At 33.1% G+C, this 21,193-nt stretch overlaps 1 protein-coding gene across 5 annotated transcripts in view; it reads left to right on the top strand.

Moving 5' to 3' along the window:
- Nucleotides 1-21,193, top strand: part of smash (smallish) — a 149,817-nt gene that overhangs the window by 106,717 nt on the left and 21,907 nt on the right. For all 5 annotated transcript variants that reach the window (XM_053759923.2, XM_053759925.2, XM_053759924.2 and 2 more), the window contains 2 exons: nucleotides 2,576-2,779; nucleotides 8,132-8,271. In XM_053759923.2, coding sequence (XP_053615898.1) covers nucleotides 2,576-2,779; nucleotides 8,132-8,271 — 344 coding nt within the window. The remainder of the gene's footprint in view (nucleotides 1-2,575; nucleotides 2,780-8,131; nucleotides 8,272-21,193) is intronic.

Below are 21,193 nucleotides of genomic sequence, written 5' to 3'. Positions count from 1 at the left end.
CAAGCTGTCCTTATGCGTTGAAAATAGAGGCGAATTTGCAGTGAATATGGGCTTATTAATATGCAGTCTGCGATTTATCATCAAACACTTTACCGTTTGGATTGCATATATGTTGTTCATTTGATATGTATCACTGAATAATAATCTGCCTCGAGCTTTAGTCCTACAAGATAAAATAATATTATAGTATCTAATACCGTTAGCAGCAGTGCTTCATTCAATAACTAATGAAAACAGTCTTAAGGAATTAAATTTTCATACGTTTGTACATTTTACTTTGAATACGTCCTTAAAAAGATTTACATCATAATGTGCTAATGCAATGTGCTATTGCAATCTAGCTACGCTGCTGGCCTTCCAGCACTTCTTTTCCTAATCCTAGGCCACCATTTGGTCATTTTACTCCCAAATTCCAATAATTTATTCAGAAATTAGACGTTCACAGGAAATTTTTTCTCGTCAATTTTTATATTTATAGTTATTTCGCACAAGCTACAAACTACTGGCCCCCCTGCCAACTCCATCCCATAAAGAAGACTTACATACGACATGCAATTTTATTTCTGGTTCATCACTAGCAGACATTACCAAACATTTGGTCAAACTATATCATTAAATTCTTTTATCCCGCTGTAAGGTTTACATCATTATTGTAGTTACCTTACAACAGGGGTGATATAGTCAACACGTGACAAAATATCTTGAAATGTTATATGACAATATTATTATGGTTGACAAGATCTTGCCCGGGGCTTCGCTCCCATGGGATTTTTGAGATAAAACATATCCTATAGCAATCTTGGATTATGTACCTTTCTAATGGTGAAAGAATTTTTGAAATCTGTTCGGTAGTTTCGGAGATTACCCGCCTCAAATATGCAAACTCACAAACGCTTACCTCTTTATAATAATAGTATAGATTAAGGGTGATTTACAGATCTGTCATACTATTATTGTAGCTATATTGTTAGTTATTAGATAGCATAGTTTTAAACTAAGAAAGAACATAACCAAGCCGCCTATCCGAATCTACTACCACTTTTTGTTCCATCCATTGTTACTGAAGCACACATCTTTACATACATTTTTTGCAACACATTACACAATAAGACAGACTTCACGTCTAGCACACGCCCGGGGCGACCGACATTGTATAATCTCAGGTTAAAATTCAGAATAACATCATAATTTAACATGTTTAATGTTAAATTTGACATCTACAAGAAGATACACGTAATTGACATGTTTATTATAACCAGTAACCTAATGACGAAAAAAAAAATCTAACAGAATGATGATAGTACAGAATTGTTCTTTCAGTAGAATGTTGTTTTGTTTGTGTGTTTTTGTTGTTCTTTCTGTTTGCTTGCTTAGTAGGATAAAAAACACAGAAGACAATAAAGTACACAAAGCTAACATTTCTCTAAAACATGAAAAATGAAGTATTATATAATGATGGTAAACTCGATAACCATACAAACCGATATAGCAAATACTTCACTATAATAGTTCTTAAATGAATTGACAAATAAGACTCGGAGGGAAAGGAAGAGATAGATCTTCTATTACACATCCACGCCTATTTGCCACTAGGTACCGTCAACAGCGAAGGTCAAATGCCAAGCAACTGTGACCTTTATTAGGTTCTACAAAAAGACGTCCATTTACTTCAGAATACGTCTAAAGCGATATCGATTTACTTGACCCAAACACACAGACCAACACAGTTTTCTTCATTCCACTAGATCCACATCGGAAGATACTTTCTAGTTACGTGAACGTTTCCCGTATTGCGGGATGTTTTATTGCATTTTAAGTGCACTGATGGCCGTTTTGTGTAATGTAAATTACAAAAATAACAGTATGCATAATATAAAATAAATAGATGAGACGCACAACCGCAGAGTTGTATGGTTTTGAAATTATCGAGATTACGATTCGGGATGTTACAAAAAAATTCTGTCGACGGTTCAAATGCTCCTAATTATTATACCTATGTAAATCTATTGCTAAATGTTGAACTCATTTTTTTATTTTTTTTTAAATATATATATATATATATATCTAACTAAAATAAGAATGTATGAATTCTGCTAGTCATAATTCTTAATTTTTTTTCAATAACTAAACAAACAGCTTTCCTCATGATAAGAAAGAATGCTTTCAATTATCACTGGTCTTTCAATGATGAATGTTATGATGAACAGATGGTTCAATCTGTCAGGATATAATATTCATGCCCGTCAATCAATCCATCAAAACATTTACTACACATATTACCTTTCGTGGTAGTATCAATACAAATGTCAAAAACGTCTCCTTTCATCAAGGTAGTCTGAAAGAGATTGCACTAGCAATAAGGACGCCTATTGTAATTTTCTTGTTAACTCATTTTGTAGATCACCCACCCATCAAATACTCCGGGGATTTTCCACTTTCTTCTCAAATAGTCGAACGTAAACCTTGTATCTTGTGATCGTCCCATCAGTCGGTCAACGGAAGTCGGCCCACGGCCGGAACGTTGCTTTTGGCGCAATTTTTTTATTTATTTACTTATTATATTCTTCTTCCACAGACGACAGACAGCGCGGACTTTCTCGCGACCCGTCCGCACACAGCCGCGGTTATCCCGGGCAAGCCAGCTGCAAATCCGCTACAATTCGTCCGTGTCGGCCCCGCAGACCTGGGCAGCCGTGCGCGGGAGCAGCTTAGACGAGCTGAGCTTGCAAAGAGGACTGAGCCCGCGCAGAGGTTCGAAAGGCAAGAGGATTGGCAGTCGGTGAGTTCAAATATTTTGATTTGTTTATGGATGATGTTATAGTCCCTGTAAAACGTGTTCAATGTTCAATTGAATCAAATATGCAACCTATCGTGACATCATTGGCAATCAACTTGAGTTTATGATAATGAGGAAGCTTCCAATGATGATCGATCACCTAGTATGTAACATGAAGAAGGCAAAGTCTAAAACCACTATTATTTATTCTTATTGCATTACTATGTCGTTCATATGATTACAAAACCACAAAATTAATAAATATTGCCAAGAACGTGTTTCATGTCACTTAATACCAACATCAAGATCATCAGCTGATAAATTAGAAACGATAGAATCAGAATATTATGATATGAAGAGTATTATCAATATCTAAATTTGACTCGTATATTTGAAATATTATACCTAATTTCAATAAATCACTATCTGAATCCCATCCAGAGAAATATGTCATCTTTAATATTAAACTTTGGAATAGTCTATCTGGATCTAATAACAAACATAAGTGTTTGTTTCAATATTTTTAGCCATAGTGTCATAATCTAGTGTTAATTCCATTATTTTAATGAAACCAGCTGTTTCAACCATTACAAAACAAAATGGCTACCTACTCGTATATCTAAGCAGTTTCAAAGAACATTGGTGTCAAGACATCTGACATGACTCAGATAGTGTTTAGTAATTAGACAAGTGAAGTGTTCAATGGGTCTGATTGCAAAAGATGTGTTATAACACCCTTCATCTAATTCTGGTTTAATTGACAGTTTGTTAATGATTTCTTTTCCCGAAAAGAATTCTCTGTTAATGAGAATCTTTGATTTATATACTAGTTTCACAATCACTATAAAACGTTCTATCGTTGGACATTCTTTACGTGTTTCTGCTTACGTCTGTTCACTAGGTTTTATTGGTTCCGTGAAATGCTTTCTTCTCCGTGATATTATTGATTTATTACGTGGAAGATTTATTGAGTGCATAATTTTTAAGTCCACACTAACCAAACTTGTTTAAATATGTGCCGTAACCATAAAATTTATTATCTCTTGTTAAAATAACTCTTTTTTTTTCCTATTCGCCTTTTTCCTTAATTTTTCTGTATTTATTGTAATTACAAGATGTTGCCCGGGGCTTAGGCGAAGCGAACTTTCTAATGATGAAATAATTTTTGAAATAGTTTCGATAGTTTCGGAGATTACACGTCTCAAACATACAAACTCACAAACGCTTACCTCTTTATAATAATAGTATTGATAATATAGATTACAAGTCCATCCAAGTCCAAGATCTAAAATATATTTACTTACAAAATCAATTTATGAATCTACTGTTCATCATTGTTTGATTAGTGACCTTCAAAGTAAACGAGTTAGTCAGTGACAATAGTAATTTCACTTTGACACACCACCGTCAAAAGGAAGCCAAACACGGGGACAAAAACAAATAACAAAATTCCTAGCAGCTCCTATAACTTATCACAGTAACATCTCTGGTTTTATTGGCGTGTGAAAAAGATAAAGACGGAGCCCAGGGAATATATAGTAACAATCTTAAAATAATTGCAATTTGTAACTTAAAAAATATTATAAGTTTGCAAAGGTTAAGACAGTAGACATTAGATATGATAGAAATGGTCGTGATAGGAATGGAAAATTCCAAAATGTTGATACCTTAAATACTTATTTAAAACTTAAAAAAACAAGACAAAAAGGACCTATATATATAATATAATATATATATAAGGACTATAGGACCTGTTTCTAAATTAAAAATAGACTGTTTCTTTTAATTCATGCATTTAATTTATGTATCTTTTATGAGTCTTCATTGAATATTCATTAACGAATTCATTAAATTTAAATATAGCACAAAAGAAAACACAAAAGAATATTTACTTCACTTTTAACTCATATACATTACTAATTGATTCTACTATTTTGCATACCACATTATGTAATTGTTGTAATTAGTATTAATTATTAGTAGTAGTTATTAATTATTGATATAATTATAATTACTACCAGTTGTTGCGACCGAAGCCTGGCAACACAAGGAAGGGAGGCGCCGCGACGGACTTCCGTCGCTCGCCGTCTTATATTAACTTACATCTTTTACGCACCATTGTCCAAAGAATAAATTCTAATCTACAAACTCAGCGCCTTATAAATACAGTCCAGTCACAACCTTATATTCAAGCCTTCAACTTTCAATCTGTTTTTAGCATAGTTTAATGCGAATTAACAAAAAAATATTCTTGATAGTCTTATTAGCTATGTTTTATTTTACGTAATATTTTTATATGGTAGTAGTTGCGCCCCACGATTACACCCCCGTGGGAATTTCTAGATAAAAAATACTTTATGAGCAGTTTATATTCTATCTATGTACTGTCTGTATGTACTAGTATCCCTTCAATCATGATAGGCACCAACACTGTTTAACCCGTAGATTGCTGAGAATCGAGACAATAGATGAAAAATTGTTTGGCCGGCACATTTGCACCGGTTCGCAAGGTCTACGTTAAATGAGTTTTTTTTCGGCATTTCTTATCAGCAGTGGTCGTTCTGAAATGCCAGTTAGTAGTTTTTTTGGGAAATACTATAAAATTTAAAATTTGACGTGAAATTGTGCCAGTCAAGGTTAATTTATGAATAAATGTCTTGACTTTGACAGTCAACCACAAGTCAAGGTACCCTTCATGGGCCTCTATATCGCAGCAATTTTGGACAATTTACAATAAATTTGCATAGGTGTGCTGTCGGCTGTACTCAAACATAAATTTACATGACTGTGAACGATCATCGCAACCAATTTCTTTGGATGGTTTGAATGGTTCTTTAAACCTTTGTTAGCTACAGTGCGTCTTTACTTTTTAAACTCTCCGATCATTTGTTAGTATTCATTCCGTCTCTTTCGATCTACCGGAAACTGGGAAGCCGCAGAAATGCTGTTTCCTCCTTGTTTTTTTGTTTGTATAAAAAATCGATAAATGGATTTTAACTTTTTTGTTTCCAATCAATATGACTTTAAGTTGTAGCTGTTGGCCATTGTGTTTCAGATGTTCCTAGAAGTTTGGTTTATTTTTGACTAAACTTCTAGTGTTCTGTCGAAGACGCATGATATGATTTTGTGTTAAAAATCTACACTAGTGAAACAGTCAGTTATTAACCGTACAAATTTCAGTCAACTTTGACGTTATCTATACATAACCTTCGCAGAAAAATCCAAAGTATGCAATTTTGTTGCACCAGTCAACTTCTGGTGCAACTAAACCCTTAGACGACTGGTACAAAAAGCCCTTAACTTAACTCCGTCTTTTACATGTTTTTAAATAAAAAGTTAAATAAAAAATACAGATATACATAGAATATATGTTATAGAAAAAACGTCAAGAAATACATCTGCGATTAATATTTCTTGTCTCGAATAAAGAAAAAAATCTCGACCCTCAAAAAATCTCTATTGATGAGAAATTACAAAAAAATCTCAATTTAAAAAAATCGGTATACTAATCTGTGGTATTCAACTTTATTTACTATTTTTTCTTAATTTCAGTATGGAATGTTGAGCGCCAGACATTAGCATGTCAGATTCCAATGGTGCAGTAGCATTAACAGTTATTACCTAGATTGCAGTGCTTAACCATTGGTATTGTGCAATCCTCACAACTTAGGAACAACTTGCGGCCAGTTAGAGTATACTCTGGACTGTTTTTTTGTGGTTCAAGATGTTGACTTCTGTATTGTATTTTATTGTTGTTACCTTTTGGTAAAATTCGTGTCAGATGCTTTTAGGCGACTTGAAAAAAGTCTGCCACCAGTGTTAGCAATAATACACACGAAAAACTGCAAGACTTTTTGTTATAATATAATATATATAACTGCAAGACTTTTTGTTATAATATAATATAAATCTACTAACTATATCTCAACAAAAAAATAATATCTCATAAAATTTGGCCCACTAGTTTAGCCGTGGAACACTTGACAGACATGCAGACAAAGTTCAGCGGTTTAGCCGTGAAAGCGTGACAGATAGACGTACGTCGCAATTATAATATTATTACGCATAGTATGAATAATCCGGATGAAGCAGCCTTATATATATAGCATTGTAGCTATTTTCCACTTGTACCAAACAAGATTACGCCGTTTAAATAGTAAACACCGTCCAGCGAAATTGGAGAAAAAAACTTGACAGAAATCACGCAATCACGCGCACGCCATCCTCCATAAGTATTGCGAATTTTATGGACATTTTAAGTGAGGATCTAGACAGATAGATTAATAGTCTGCTTGGTATCGATGATGCAAAAATACGCGATAAAAATCTATGTTAATCGCTCATTTTTCACTATATTTGAAATGTTTTCGATTTCTTTAAATATTTTTACGTAATGTTTCACTTCAAAACTTTATGTTTAGATCTAAAATTTAGATAACTTCAGCAAAAATTCTTACGCTTTGAAGAGTCGACTGTGCCTCTATAGCCGACAGTCGGAAGCCAATTCTCCGTGGGAATACTATTTCTTGCTTATCAACTACCAAAACTGTATTACGTCGTCTCGTTTGTCATCCATAGGAGGATATGGAGTGGGCCTATTCTAGGGCGGATCCACACGCCACTTGGGGTGTTTAGAGTATCCTTGAATGTTCATACGACACTAAAAGAAACAAACTCTAGTCAGCTGATGTGCAGCAGGTTTCCTCACAGTCTTTTCCAAAACAGTTATTTTTTACTTAATTCGTATTTATTGCCGCGTAATAGAATTATGTGCATGTGTAATGTGAAATGCAGGAATTCAATGAACTATTTGTACAATTGCTAACATTGTATGTTAGGCAAAAAAATGTAGTATTGTCACGTTTTCGTGTTACACCCAGCGTGGCGCCAATCAGTTGATTGCCATGTTTTTTGCATGAGTGCATTCAAGGTCCTGCACTTTGACGTTAAATATTTTTGGTTGAACAAGTTGCTAAAATAAAATCAAGTATAAAATCTTCAGATCATCACATAATCAAGGCAGATAAAATCTGATATATTTTTGGTTCTATAACTGCAAGACGAAATACATAGAATTTCTCTTTCATGTGTGTTTTATTGACGTTTGATTTAAAGGATTATACCTAATTACAGCCAGATTTACCGCTAATACCTATCATATTATATTCTAACAGATAAATCTACCTAAAGTGATTTTCCAGTTAATCCTACCCAGCACTTGTGAAACACAATTTTTATCGCTATCTGTTCCATATAGGCATTCAGATACTATATCAGGGGACACAAGCCCTGTTCAACCCAATCATATCCAGCACTTCAACACTGCAGTAAATAAACCTGATGTTCCACTTGCAGAACCTGGACAACTGGAAGTCGTCGCGTCGGAAGCGCGTGGAGCACATCATAGAACGTTGCGTGGAGGTGCGTCGCATGGAGAACGAGCCCAGCCAGCCACGCGGCAAGTCCAAAACCTTCAACGAGATGCTGGAGGAACGGTCAGTACTGATACTTTATTGAAGTAAAAAAAAAACTGGTTGCACTCCGGGAGTGCCGGCAGAAGTGAAAACATAAATATGAAGGTGTTGCATTTTTGATGTCTTACGAATTTCAGAGCGACTTGTTCGCTTCATAAAAAAAAAACCTCGAAGAATTAACTTATGCAGGCTACTCTCTTATTACAGAGTTAGAGTTATTAGAGTAAACTAAACAGTGAGGAACTGCGCAGGTCTCTTCACAAAGCTTTCTAAAAAGTGAATATAAATCATACGAAAACCAGACCCATCAACCAAATAGTTTGTCGATGATCTATTCTCAGTTGAAAGCCTGCATTTCTATACTGATAGTCATAATCATAAGAAACGAATCTATATAACCTACTTAGTAATATCTACCGTAAATTGATCTCAATATAATAATATGAAACAATTTGCCGTTTTAATAGTACCGATCAATCATTATACTCGAATCTGGACTAAACGTAACGAATTAACAAATAAAACGTAATTACAAGTTGGCCGATACAGCAATCTTACATTATTTCTCAACTGTAATTTGTTCGCAACTATGTACAGAATGTTATAAATTATGTAACCACACAATCACTTTGAGCCCTTAAGTAACTTGTTGAAAATATTTACAAAATAGAAATCGTTTGTATGTTCTAACCTTTTCAAATTAGATAAGTTGTTAGGTGTAGAGGTTTCTATGTTTAATTTTAGATAAGTTGTTGGTGTAGATGTGAATTGTGTTTTACACATATACATAAGTATCGCTCTTGGTACAATTGCATCTAATGAATTGCAATCAACGAAATCACTTTATAATATAATAATTAATTCAGCATGTATTTAGTTCATATTAGTAAAAACTAAGAGAAAAGAATTAATAGTAACATGAATAATGAAAAAGAATTAGAAACATACATTTTCCATTTAGTTTTGGCCTACCACAATTTTTGTAATAAAAAAGACTATTCTGATCAAAATCATAGAATATCTTCTCAAATAGCTTCTCCTCCTATGCAGATTGTCAAATTAAATTTGGGAGAAGACTATATAAATTGGCAAATTCTTTTCTTAGATGATCACGATATACATGGCTATCGGGTTTCGAAACTTTTAGCTTCTCTACGCCGCGTCATATGATATGATAAAAACGAGATTCACATTAGCTGTATAAGTAACATCTGAATTTCATTGTGAGCACCGTGTCAACTCAATGTTATCTTCGTATGAATTATATAAAAATGCTCATTGGTAGGTAGTAGCATTCAGAGACTGGCGTCAGCCGTAACTCAATATCGATGTCATTCGCTCCTCGTATACTGCATAGTATATGCAGCGCGTGTAGTGTGTCTGTATCTAGATATATCTATGTATGATTGGGATAAAACAAGCCAGTTTCTTCAATTTCGAAATTTAAAGACATAATGAAAATTCCAAACTTGACATTACATTCTTGGACCAAACTATTACCGAAACAGAGGTCAATAAATTTTTAGGTTTATATATTGACAATAAACTAAAATGGAAGACGCATCTAGATTACTTACGCAAACGGTTAAATCAATACTCATATGCACTCTCAAGACTACAAAAAATTGTAAATATAAATACTGTTCTAACAGCATATCATGCGTATGTAGTGTCATCATTAAAATATGGAGTCATATTTTGGGGGAACTCAACTGACAAAGAAATGATATTAAAAGCCCAGAAACGTTGCATTAGATCTATTTTCTATTTAAAACCAACTGACTCATGTGTACCATATTTTAAAAAGCATAAGTTGCTTACCCTGCCCTGCATATATATTTTCGAATGTGCTCTTTTTGTACACACAAACAAACATTTGTTTTCACATCACACCAGCGCGCGTCATTGTACCAAAGTTATTCAATATGCATGTAAAACAAAACTAATGAGCAATAGTGTATTTGGCAAAGCCCCTTTAATATATAATAAATTGCCGAAATCGCTACAATTGACCATAGATGTGGGTAGTTTCAAAAGAAGCCTCCACGATTTGTTAGTTCAGAAATGTTATTATAATCTTAATCATTTTATGAGTGACAAATTGTAATCTTTATTAATTTAATTAGCTATTATATATTTAATTATTCTGACTGACATTTCTATGATTTAATTTTGATTTAATTTTATTTTAAATAATGTTTTCTAGATTTAATAGGTACTAATATTGACAAGATTATGTACGCCTGCCAGGCAGAAAACAGAGTTCTGTTATATTAACATTTTTATCGAGCCATTGTACCTGTTTTCACGAATAAATGAATTTTGATTTGATTTGATTTGATTTAAATTTCATTATTTGGTGTCTTAAATTTAGAAGCAATGTTATATAAGTTTATAACAGAATCTTTTTATTTGGAGATATGTTATGTTTTTCGTGCTTGGCTACAACGGTATATATTTTTTTCATTCATTTTCTTACCGACCCCGAATCAAACTATCAATAATCATCTGAGATATTCTTTATTTCTTCTTTCGTAGCAACAATATTAAAAATACCAAAAAATAGTTTTCTCATTACATAATTCAAATATCATTGCCACTAGATTAGTTGTAAGGAAAGTAAACTAGAAATCTGTGCCTATAAAATTGTAACGTGAAAGGAAATCTACTTTCGAGGCGCGGTCTCAGTTACGTCCGTCGCGCTCGGCGGTCACCGCACGACTGATCGGGTTTCAACGTAATTAGACCCGATTTTGTAATATTTTAATCCGGTAATTTTATGTCTTATTTTAAGTAGAAATATATGCGTCTCAATCGTCTTCATATGTTCCCGGGGTCGAGACACCATGAAGCCTGGGTTCAGCGAAAAATAACCTTGAAATTTTGAAAAAGAAATAGTTATAGACGAAGAAAGAAATAGTAAAGGTATAGTATGAACCATATAGATGACAAGCCGAGAGCGAAGTCAGGAACAACTTAATACTTAGTGTTGCATTTAACGATAAACATAATTACACACGTTTGTCCATTCTCATATCACTCTCGTAATTTGTTTGATATCTAAAAAAATAACTTCTGAATTAATTTTAATCTATCTTTGACATTTCTATTAGCACAAGTTCTAAATAATTGCAAAGATAATCAATATTTGTTTAATTGCATAATTTTGATTAATCACCTTTCGTAACAGTGAGATGTAATATTGTGAATTCGGATGTCCGGATAGCAACACGGTTTAGACTAGTCGAGTTTTTTGGCATGTTGTGATAGAAAAAAAAATTCACACGGTATGTCAGATAAATAAATCAAGATTTTCCACACATGTGTTAGTCTCCAGAATAATTACGGGATAAATAGATGGGTTCGCACGCAGTATTTTCGTAGTTTTAAGTCCAAAATTTTTGTGAAATAAGTTGAGATAATACTGGCTTTAAGTATTACTGGAATCTACGCGGGTTCTTTGAAGATCAATAGCGCAAACATGCGTTTGCGCTATTGGTATGGTATTGATTGATATGGTATAGAATAATCTATGGTATTCTTGGTATCCCATAGATTTAAATATGTCTGTTTTATGTAAAAATTAATCGTGGCTCAAAAGTATGACGTAGTTTACGTACGGACGTTTTTTATTTATCTGTACTTACTTATTTAAAGAATAAGAACATCTTATGAATAGTCTAGCCTAGTCTACTTACCTATTGTGAAATATCAACGTTTGTTAAACAAGACGTCAAACTAATTAATGAGCATTGATCAATCGATAAATTGAACTATTCGATTCGGTGAAACACCAAATAAATCATTCTGTTTACATTGAATCAGTAATTTCACTGTTGAATAAATTTCTTTAGTCTTATGTAACGATTAAAAAAACTGAAGTTAGAAGTGACAAATATAGTTGTAAGAATAAAATGTTAAGTGTAGTTTAATTTTTTTTTGGGTATTTTTTTTTTATTTTTATTTTATTATTATAATGTAATTAGTTATGAATGAATAATTATTTCTTTTATTATTGAAATTGCTAAGATTTTTATTTGTGTATTTCAAATTCATCGAGATTTTTCACCTTTTAAAAATCGGGTCATTTAATAGAATACTAGACTCCCAGTTTAAATATTTAAGTTAACATAAGGGACCATTCTATCTATATTAACTATGTCATATTATTCTATCTATATTATCTTAGCTCTTTAACCTGCATAGATATTAGCAATATCTCTGTGAAACAACAATCAATTTCCAAAGTATGTTTCTGATATTATAATACTTGTATTACTCAATAATTCTCAACACGCATTATGAAAAGCCTACTTTAGATTCGATATCAGATTCCTTATCTGATCTAATGTGAGATATTCCGCCATTTTGTTTTAAAAGATCACAATCTAATAAAACAAAATGGCAGAAAATCTCTAGAACAATTCTATTGCCGAATAATACGTACTTGTGTAAATGTGATCATGTTTAATGACATCTAGGTGACAGACGGATTTACCCTTTACGTACGGAACCCCAAAAAGAGCAGCGGCGTTAACCATGAAAGGTAGGCAAAGCGTGAAGTACAGCTCATACAGCCGTCCCGCTCTGATATAGAACACTTTCGGCACCAACAATAAGCATTGAAGACTGACCACAGACTATCGGTGACAGACAGAAACAGAATACTTCTTATTTGTTCACCGCGTGTCCTTTGTCGCTCTGTGAACGGTGTGGAACGTCAGTACTTAAGTACGGATTGCAAAAAAAAATCCCCTTCTCTATATTAACATGAGTACTTACCTACCTAAATAATTTGAGATAGTAATATTTACAGTTTTCATTAATGTTTTAAGTTCTCATAGCTCATATCTATTTTAAAAATATCTATTTAAAAAATATCTACTTTAGCCTAGCGCAGAATTCGCTGGTTAACGTATAAGTTGGTACTTTAGTTATTATTACAATGTTATTAAGTAGGTTACATTCTTTTTTGTAAATAAAAAATATTATTCAACTGTTTTACTGTTACGAGTATCTACACGAAAGTTGCATTTGTTTGGTTTACCGATCTCCAGTCCGACTTGGTAGAAATATTGTTAAAGCATTTAGGCGTACATAATTTAGGATTACAATTTAAACCAGCACCTTAAACTGGATTTTGAGTAGGTAGATTCATAAGTTTTCAATGGCTGAATAATTTTGAAAACACATAAAAAAGTAAAGTTTATCTCGCATCTTCGCTTCGTTAATGCCCATATCTATAAAAATAATCGAAATCAGAAAATACATGGAATGATTTCTACTGTTTTTCCAACGGTACTTCACACCATCAGCCGCAACTAGGTCGTTCGCTGCTCCATCTCGTATTCCAACTTATGTAATGTCATTACAAAAGGGCTCTATTTAAAGCAAATGTAACATAAATGACTCACTATGTAATATGCCATTAAAGGGAATGAGTACGGGACTTTTTGATGACATAAATCATCACTTGCATGATCATAACCTAGTTTTAACTGGTTTAAAAATAGCAATTTGCACCATGGGTTTCACAGTCAACTTTGACGTTAAGTTTAACGTGCGCAGAAAAACGCAAAGTACATTGTAGATATAAATTATGGTTAATTTAATAAGTAATTTTGTACTGTAAATATTAGTTTTCAATACACAATAATATGTCCTAACTATTTATTCATTGAAACTAGACTGACTTTTCTTTAAATTACGTAGGGAACAAATGTTTGACTATATCGCTCCCGCCTGGCCCTGGCAGAAGGGAGAAACCAAAGAAATGTTGGCTTGATGTCGTCAGTGATGCGTGCTAAAGGTCTGACAACCAGGAACGCCGACAACAGTGCGAAGTGGAGAAGAAAAAGTAGGAAAGCGGACCCTGGGCTCCGACGCTCAACGGCTGAGGAGGAAACAGGGAGCACGCTCAGATGAGAGAGTGATTGCATAAGTTAAATCAATATTAACAATGACACATTTTGATGACGACGTTGGCTTCATACCACGTCAAAAATCATGATCATTACGCTTAAAATCGCCAGAGAATTTCCAACTTTATCACCGAGCGATAAGAGTGATTTATCGATGGGAGAAAGGCTTCGTGTCGACGCGAATCAGTAATTGGCTGTATTTTGCAACTGGTAATTGCACATCTGGTTCACTTTTGCAAATTATAGAATTCTCTGTAATGTAATTTTGTATTACCAGGTTGAGCTATATTAGGGTTTATAGCATAGAAAAAAATAACATACAGGTTGCATGATGGTAAGCAAATACTACAAGTCAAGAGTCTAAATCAGCGTTATCGACTTTTTAAGAATCGATAAGGTAATTTTGGAGTTTTTTGAAACACCGCTCTCTGACATCTTAGAATCGTTTTGATCGCTCAATTGTTCTTACTTCTTAGAAGGTGAAGTTACGAAAAACCAAGATGGCGACTGTGAGATGTTATTTGAGAAAAAATATATATTTACCTTCATAAATACGAGATTGATGTCAAATTAAATGAAAAGTGGGTTTTTGTTTTTTATATCTTTGTTTTTTTTTTATATACATTAGGTACTAGTTTTATTTTTAACCCCCGACGCAAAAAGAGCGGTGTTATAAGTTTAACGTGTCTGTCTGTGTATCTGTCTGTGGATCGTAGCTCCCAAACGGATCAACCGATATTCGTAATTATTTTTTTGTATCATAGATAGATCTTATCCCGAACGTTCTTAGCCATGTTTCATGAAAATCGATACAGCCGTTCAAAAGTTGTAGCAAAATTAATATTGCAAGTCGGGTTTTTTTTAAATTTGTCTAACAAATAATTATTCTATTCTAATAATGATTAAGCATTTCGCCTCCATCATAGAAATTGCCTCATAAGCGTACATGAATTGCATTAATTAACCTCTTTAATACATCCTTGATCTTGTGCCTCATTTTCCGCATTCATTCATATATAATTGTATGTCATTTCTATAATGAAATCTGATATAACACTCTTAGGAAATTGCGCTTCTATCGTAATTACTTCACTGATGACTAAACTTAATAAGTAGATGTTTAGCTGTGTGATTTAAATATAACGAAAATGATTGATTTAAATTTAATATCTCAAATACTAAATATGGCATATGGTCGAACGTCTTTGGAGGAACGTTAGAGCCAACACTATATACCTATGTTAACACGACATAATGTATTTTCCAAAATTTTCTCCTATTTAGAAATACATCACTACATAGCATAAATCAAAGTCTAATTTTTCCGTGTTTGTCTGTTTTTACGCATCTGTCTGTTTCTTATTTCCACGCAACGGATTTCGATGTTGTCATCACTATTAGGTATAATTGGACGATTTGTTCCTGAAGGTTCATACATATATAAATGATCCGGTGCGAAGTCGGGCCAGGCCGCTAGTTTTGTATATTCGAACGGAACTGCATATATTAAAATTATAGCTGGTGAAAAATTTGGTAAAAAATATTTTACTAGAAAAAAAAAATTAATCTCTTAAATCTTTAAAAAATATTTATTATATCTTACTCATTATTTTACTTTTCTACTGTCTTAATTCAAATAATGTTGAAGTTTTTACGCTTTGAATATTTTTTTGTTAATTTTGTACGGGAAATCCATTCATCCAATCCACAGTCCCCTAAAAATAACTCCAAGCTTTCTGTATCGCTGCTTCAATTACTTGCTACGAAAGTTGGTATTAAAAATAATTACTTAATGTGCTAAACAGCGGCTGCCTTATCTTTATTAGTACGGTTAATCCCTTTTTAATTGCCCCATCTACATTTAATATCGGTTTTCTTAACGTAATCATGTTAATGTTGCACTAAGTATAGAATGATTGATTGTAACTTAGAAAAGTATGATGCTTTTGCTACAGAAATAAAATAAAAAAAGTTAATGGATAAAGTGTATACTGTACTATTCATCTTCTTAGAATATAGTATCATTGTTAGTATCACATAACACAAGTCTCGAACTTACTTTGGGGCTAACCCAAACTGTGTTTTATCCCATACTAGCGACCCGTCCCGACTTCGCTCTCGTAAAATCATAATAAATTATACACCTAAATCTTTCACAGAAATCACACTGTCTATTAAAAAAACCAGCATCGTGGCGTAGTTTCAAAGATCTAAGCATACATAAGAACAGATAGCGTGAAGCGTCTTTGTTTTATACTACGTAGTGATTTATATTACTTATATTCTTCTCAGAGTACCTTCTCGGCTAAATTTGTGAGAATCAGATATGATTCTATACTACTGAAACATGAAAAATATTAAGGTAATTGCTAGTGTTTGAACATAGAGCATAAAACAAGCAAAGAGCGTTTGGTTACTTCGACTATAAATTTAATAGTAATTCTCTATATTTAACTAACCCCATAAATGCTCACAATAGGACAATTTAGGATTTAGAAAGCAGGCTTCTGATCACGACCGCCTGACGTCCTAATGCCTGTCTACCCATCTGCTTGTCTGTCTGTCCGTCCATCTGTAAAGATCACTTTGATCACTTTAATCGATTGTTTTTGTGTGTGTAGTCTAGAATGGCCAAGGGTGAGACGTTTTTTAGATAATTTCAAGAGTGAGTCGCGTTTCAGCTTCTATTTATAAAGTCTTAATAAGTGATGGAGGATTCGGTCGCTTTATATAAATAATAACGGGTAATGTTTAAGATATATTGACGCTAGTCATAAAATTGATTACCGTTCAATTACGTACATGATTTGAATCACGTCTCTCGTGAAAATTGAGATCCAATGTATCACGCGGCCTCCTTATTAATTTCTATGAGGATAGTTCTCTTTATAGGGCCCTTTCTGCGTGAGGAGTCTAAACGACTGCTTAATCAGCCAAGCTATAATCCCAATCAAAGTGCTAGTTCTTGTAGTAGATTAGATACTCCTTTGTTTGGGCTTCCGTATACTAGCATAGATCACGAATTAACAATTAGGTTGATATATTTGGCCTTAATAGTAGATACTAGAGATGCCGATGCCGATATATATATATATATATATATATATATATATATATATATATATATATATATATATATATATATATATATATATATATATATATATATATATATATATATATATATATATATATATATATATATATATATTATAATCAGCACTCGGATCACGATCATAACCTGTTTTGATATACCTTTTGACTATGTACATTATGTACTTTTATATACTATTAGAAAGAAAAGAAAAAAAAAAATTTTTTTTGTAAGAAACAATAATGGTAAGCCGATCTGGCATGATAGGGACCAACACTGTTCAAATGAGTTTCTTTCGGCATTTCTTCTCAGCAGTGGTCGTTCCGAAATGCCAGTAGTTTCTAGCTTGTGAGAAATAACTATAAATTTAAAGATTGACGAGAAAAAGTGCCTGTGAAGGTCTAATTTCTGAATAAATGATTTGAATTTGAATTTGAATTTTGAATTTGAAGACCGTGGAGAGTGAAGAAAATGTAGAAAAACGGACACTGGTGTCTGAAACGTAACAGCTGAGGTAATCTACAACCACCTACAACTCAACCGAGTGTTTACTGCCTTCTTAGTTCAGAATCCGGTAAATACTCAGGAAGACCATATTTTTTCACACAGTTGTATAAAAAGCTCAGTATAGATAGTGAATTGTGATAATTTTGAGCCTTTTTTGCGACCACACGTAACCAAAAGAAAGTATTGATATTCCGGTAGGACATCGAACAAACACGTAACCATGGCAAACACCACTTCGACACTTCCACCGGCAAGTAAAGATCACCTACAGCTACGATCGCTTTCCCGCCTATACTGTATCATTATCCGTCGGGGTGCTCTGTAATTGTGATCTCAGATAACACGGCACTTTCTAGACCAATACCCTCAGTTTTGCTTGGTTTTTCTCCGTTTCACTTCCATTAGTTTACATAATGCGCGATATTTTGCATTTTTGTTTCCTAACAAGGTAGAATTTTTCTTCAATTAAGGAAATTATCCTTACTAATTCTCTAAAACACTTCTGTTCCTCTGTCAAATTTATTGTTTACAATTTGCACTATAGGCAAACTGTAAAAATTGTAGAAAAAATAGCATACTGTATCAGGATTCAGGAACATAAAAATTCGTTGGCCAATGAACGATCGTCGTGACGTTAGGTTTCTGATGTAGGGAGGTTCATATTTGTTTGTTGCGAATAGTTTGCTAAAATAGTTTCATCAAGTTTTTATCAATAAAATTATTTATTTTTCCGTAAAAGGTATAAGGGTCTTGCTAAGTTTCAGTATAAAGATATCCTATTTTCGTCGAAACAGTTTCGTAATTTTGGCGTAAAAATGCTAACAGAAAAAAAACAAAGTCATATATGAATTTATTTAACTTCTCTTAACGATTTCTTCAAGCGAAATTTCCATGCGGCTCTTCCTTTCTGCATTAAATCTGAGAATGAGAATAAAAACAAAATGGCGGGTAGATAAATAAAATCTCCTCCATCTAACAATCGAGGCCCGATGTTACCAGCCAGTTACGCAACCATCATTCCGCGGGCATAGACAGCTGAAACAAAACAAACACCGTAGGGTTGCCACCTCTAAGATTTATCCTAAAAAAAAGCTAAGTCTTAAGATGCAGGAGAAGAGAGGAAAGGAGACTGGGCTCCAACGGTATGTGCTGTAAAATAAAAATCGATAATGCGTAAATAATGAGAAGCATTAAGCCCATATAATTGTCCTTCTGTTATGGAATACTAGCATTATGTGTCAAAAATATATAATATTATAGTACTAGATGTTGCCCGGGGCTTCGCTCCCGTAGGAATTTTGAGATAAAATATAACCTATAGCAATCTTGGTTAATGTACCTTTCTAATGGTGAAATAATTTTTTAAATGGGTTCGGTAGTTTCGGAGATTACTCGCCTCCAACGTACAAATAAATAAATAAAATAAAAACAAAATGTTTATACTAACTCACAAACGCTTACCTCTTTATAATAATAGTATAGATAATAGATAGTTAAGAATAACGAATTTATCTTATGCTTTTGAATTTGATTGGAGTAAAATACATAGGTACGAAGAGAAATTACAAATTTCAAAAATTTTACTAAATATTATTTCCCTTGTCATTTATTTCCCGAAGCTGGACAAAGGGGTCCCCTAATTTTAAAAATAAATATATAAATCATAATCATAAATTGGTATAAATAAATATATTTGTTGATTTCGATCAGTATCAGTTTCTTATACAAATTCTTTAGAAGCGTATTTATTTTATAAAAAAAAATTCAGACTTTTTCTAAAATGGCAACCCTAGCGTCAGGGACATAACTCTAAGCTCTATGGTAGCTCTTACGCGCATTCCTGCATTTCTCGATGTAGATGCACGCCACTGTTAGTTTATGATATCGCCACAGACCATATAGGTAGCCTGCTCTCGCCTTTTTAGTAAACAGGTGTGTCAGTGGCAGGCGGAAGCGATTTTTTTTTTCTTTTTTTCTTTTTGATTTACCATTTTAGGCTTAATTTCAATAAAATGCGATATTTAAACGCTTTTAATTAGTATGTAGTACTTCTAATGAGTGCAATAAATATGTTCCATTCTAAATAATGGCAGATCTGCGGTATCGATTTTTCTTTTAAAGAAAGCTAATTTGATTATGGTTTGGCTCGATTTACCAAAGAGATAAAAGTAGAGGTAAATAGATTTACCTCTACTTTACAAGATTTTGGTAAATCGAGCTAAACCATAATGAAATTAGCTTTATTTATAACATTAGCTAATATTATAAATGCTAAAGTTAATGAGTATGTAAGTGTATGTTTGTTATTCTTTCACACAAATCTACTAGACGGATTATTACTAAATTTATTACACGGGTAGAATATAACCTGGCATAACATAACACATAGTTTTTATCCCGAAATTCCCACACGAGCGAAGCCCCGGGGCGCAGCTATTATTATAATATGTTTAGTGGTTACGCCAAGATGACTAGGAGAACATAAATTTAGAAAATAAATACCTACTTAAATTAACGTTTCATTATGGATTATGGATGGATAATATAAAATGTAAATTTATTTAGGTTTATTTGTAATTAATTGATTTAGGTAACCTATTCAACGTTTATCAAATATGTTTGAAATACAATGTTGAAGCAAACAAGGTAAATTTGTTTCAGAAGAGTATTGACAACTGCCTAATCCCATTACTTGCACCCCACGCCACGCCCATATTTGTCAGAGCCAGTCAGGAATGGAGCATAGACAAGCATAGACCATATGGCATCAGGAACTGTCACATAATTGTTATAGTCTGTGGTACATGATCATATTTCAGATGCGTCGGCGTATTGCTCAAACCTTTCTATGTAATATTTTAATGTCTTTCCTGCCATATTAAGTGCGTAAACATAAATAGGTACATACATAAAATATTATGGTGTGGTCATGTTGTTATGGTAAAACTAGAAATGATAATTTTAAAATAGATATACTAAGTTTGAAATTTTTCAGATTCCATAACAATGTATTATCATGATAAGCATGACCTGATGATGCACTCAGGATCGGCTAACAGCGAGAGAGCTCCTCAACTAGTCATATAATGGACGCACGGACATGGGTTTTTGTCATGGGGTTTTATGGCCAATAGATCTCTCTGACGATAATGAAAGCCAGTGGCAAAAATTACATTTTCGTGAAAAATCTTGTGAATTTGTATGTTTAGTATTTCTCAAATCTAGACAACTAGACAACACACGATAATGTGAAAAGAAAAAACAATATTGATTAAAACATTTTATTTAATTTATGATGCAGCTCTCCTCGTTAATTTAAATCTATTTCTTTATTTTGCTTACATGCTTTGTAAATTTATTGTTTAGATCATCGAGCATATAAATGGTAAGAATCCTCGCGCCGCTGCAATTAAAATTGTGC

This window comes from Plodia interpunctella, chromosome 19, assembly GCF_027563975.2.
Source record: "Plodia interpunctella isolate USDA-ARS_2022_Savannah chromosome 19, ilPloInte3.2, whole genome shotgun sequence".
Taxonomy (NCBI): domain Eukaryota; kingdom Metazoa; phylum Arthropoda; class Insecta; order Lepidoptera; family Pyralidae; genus Plodia; species Plodia interpunctella.
Note: the sequence above shows the minus strand (reverse complement) of the source record. Positions and strands in the feature narration are given on the sequence as shown.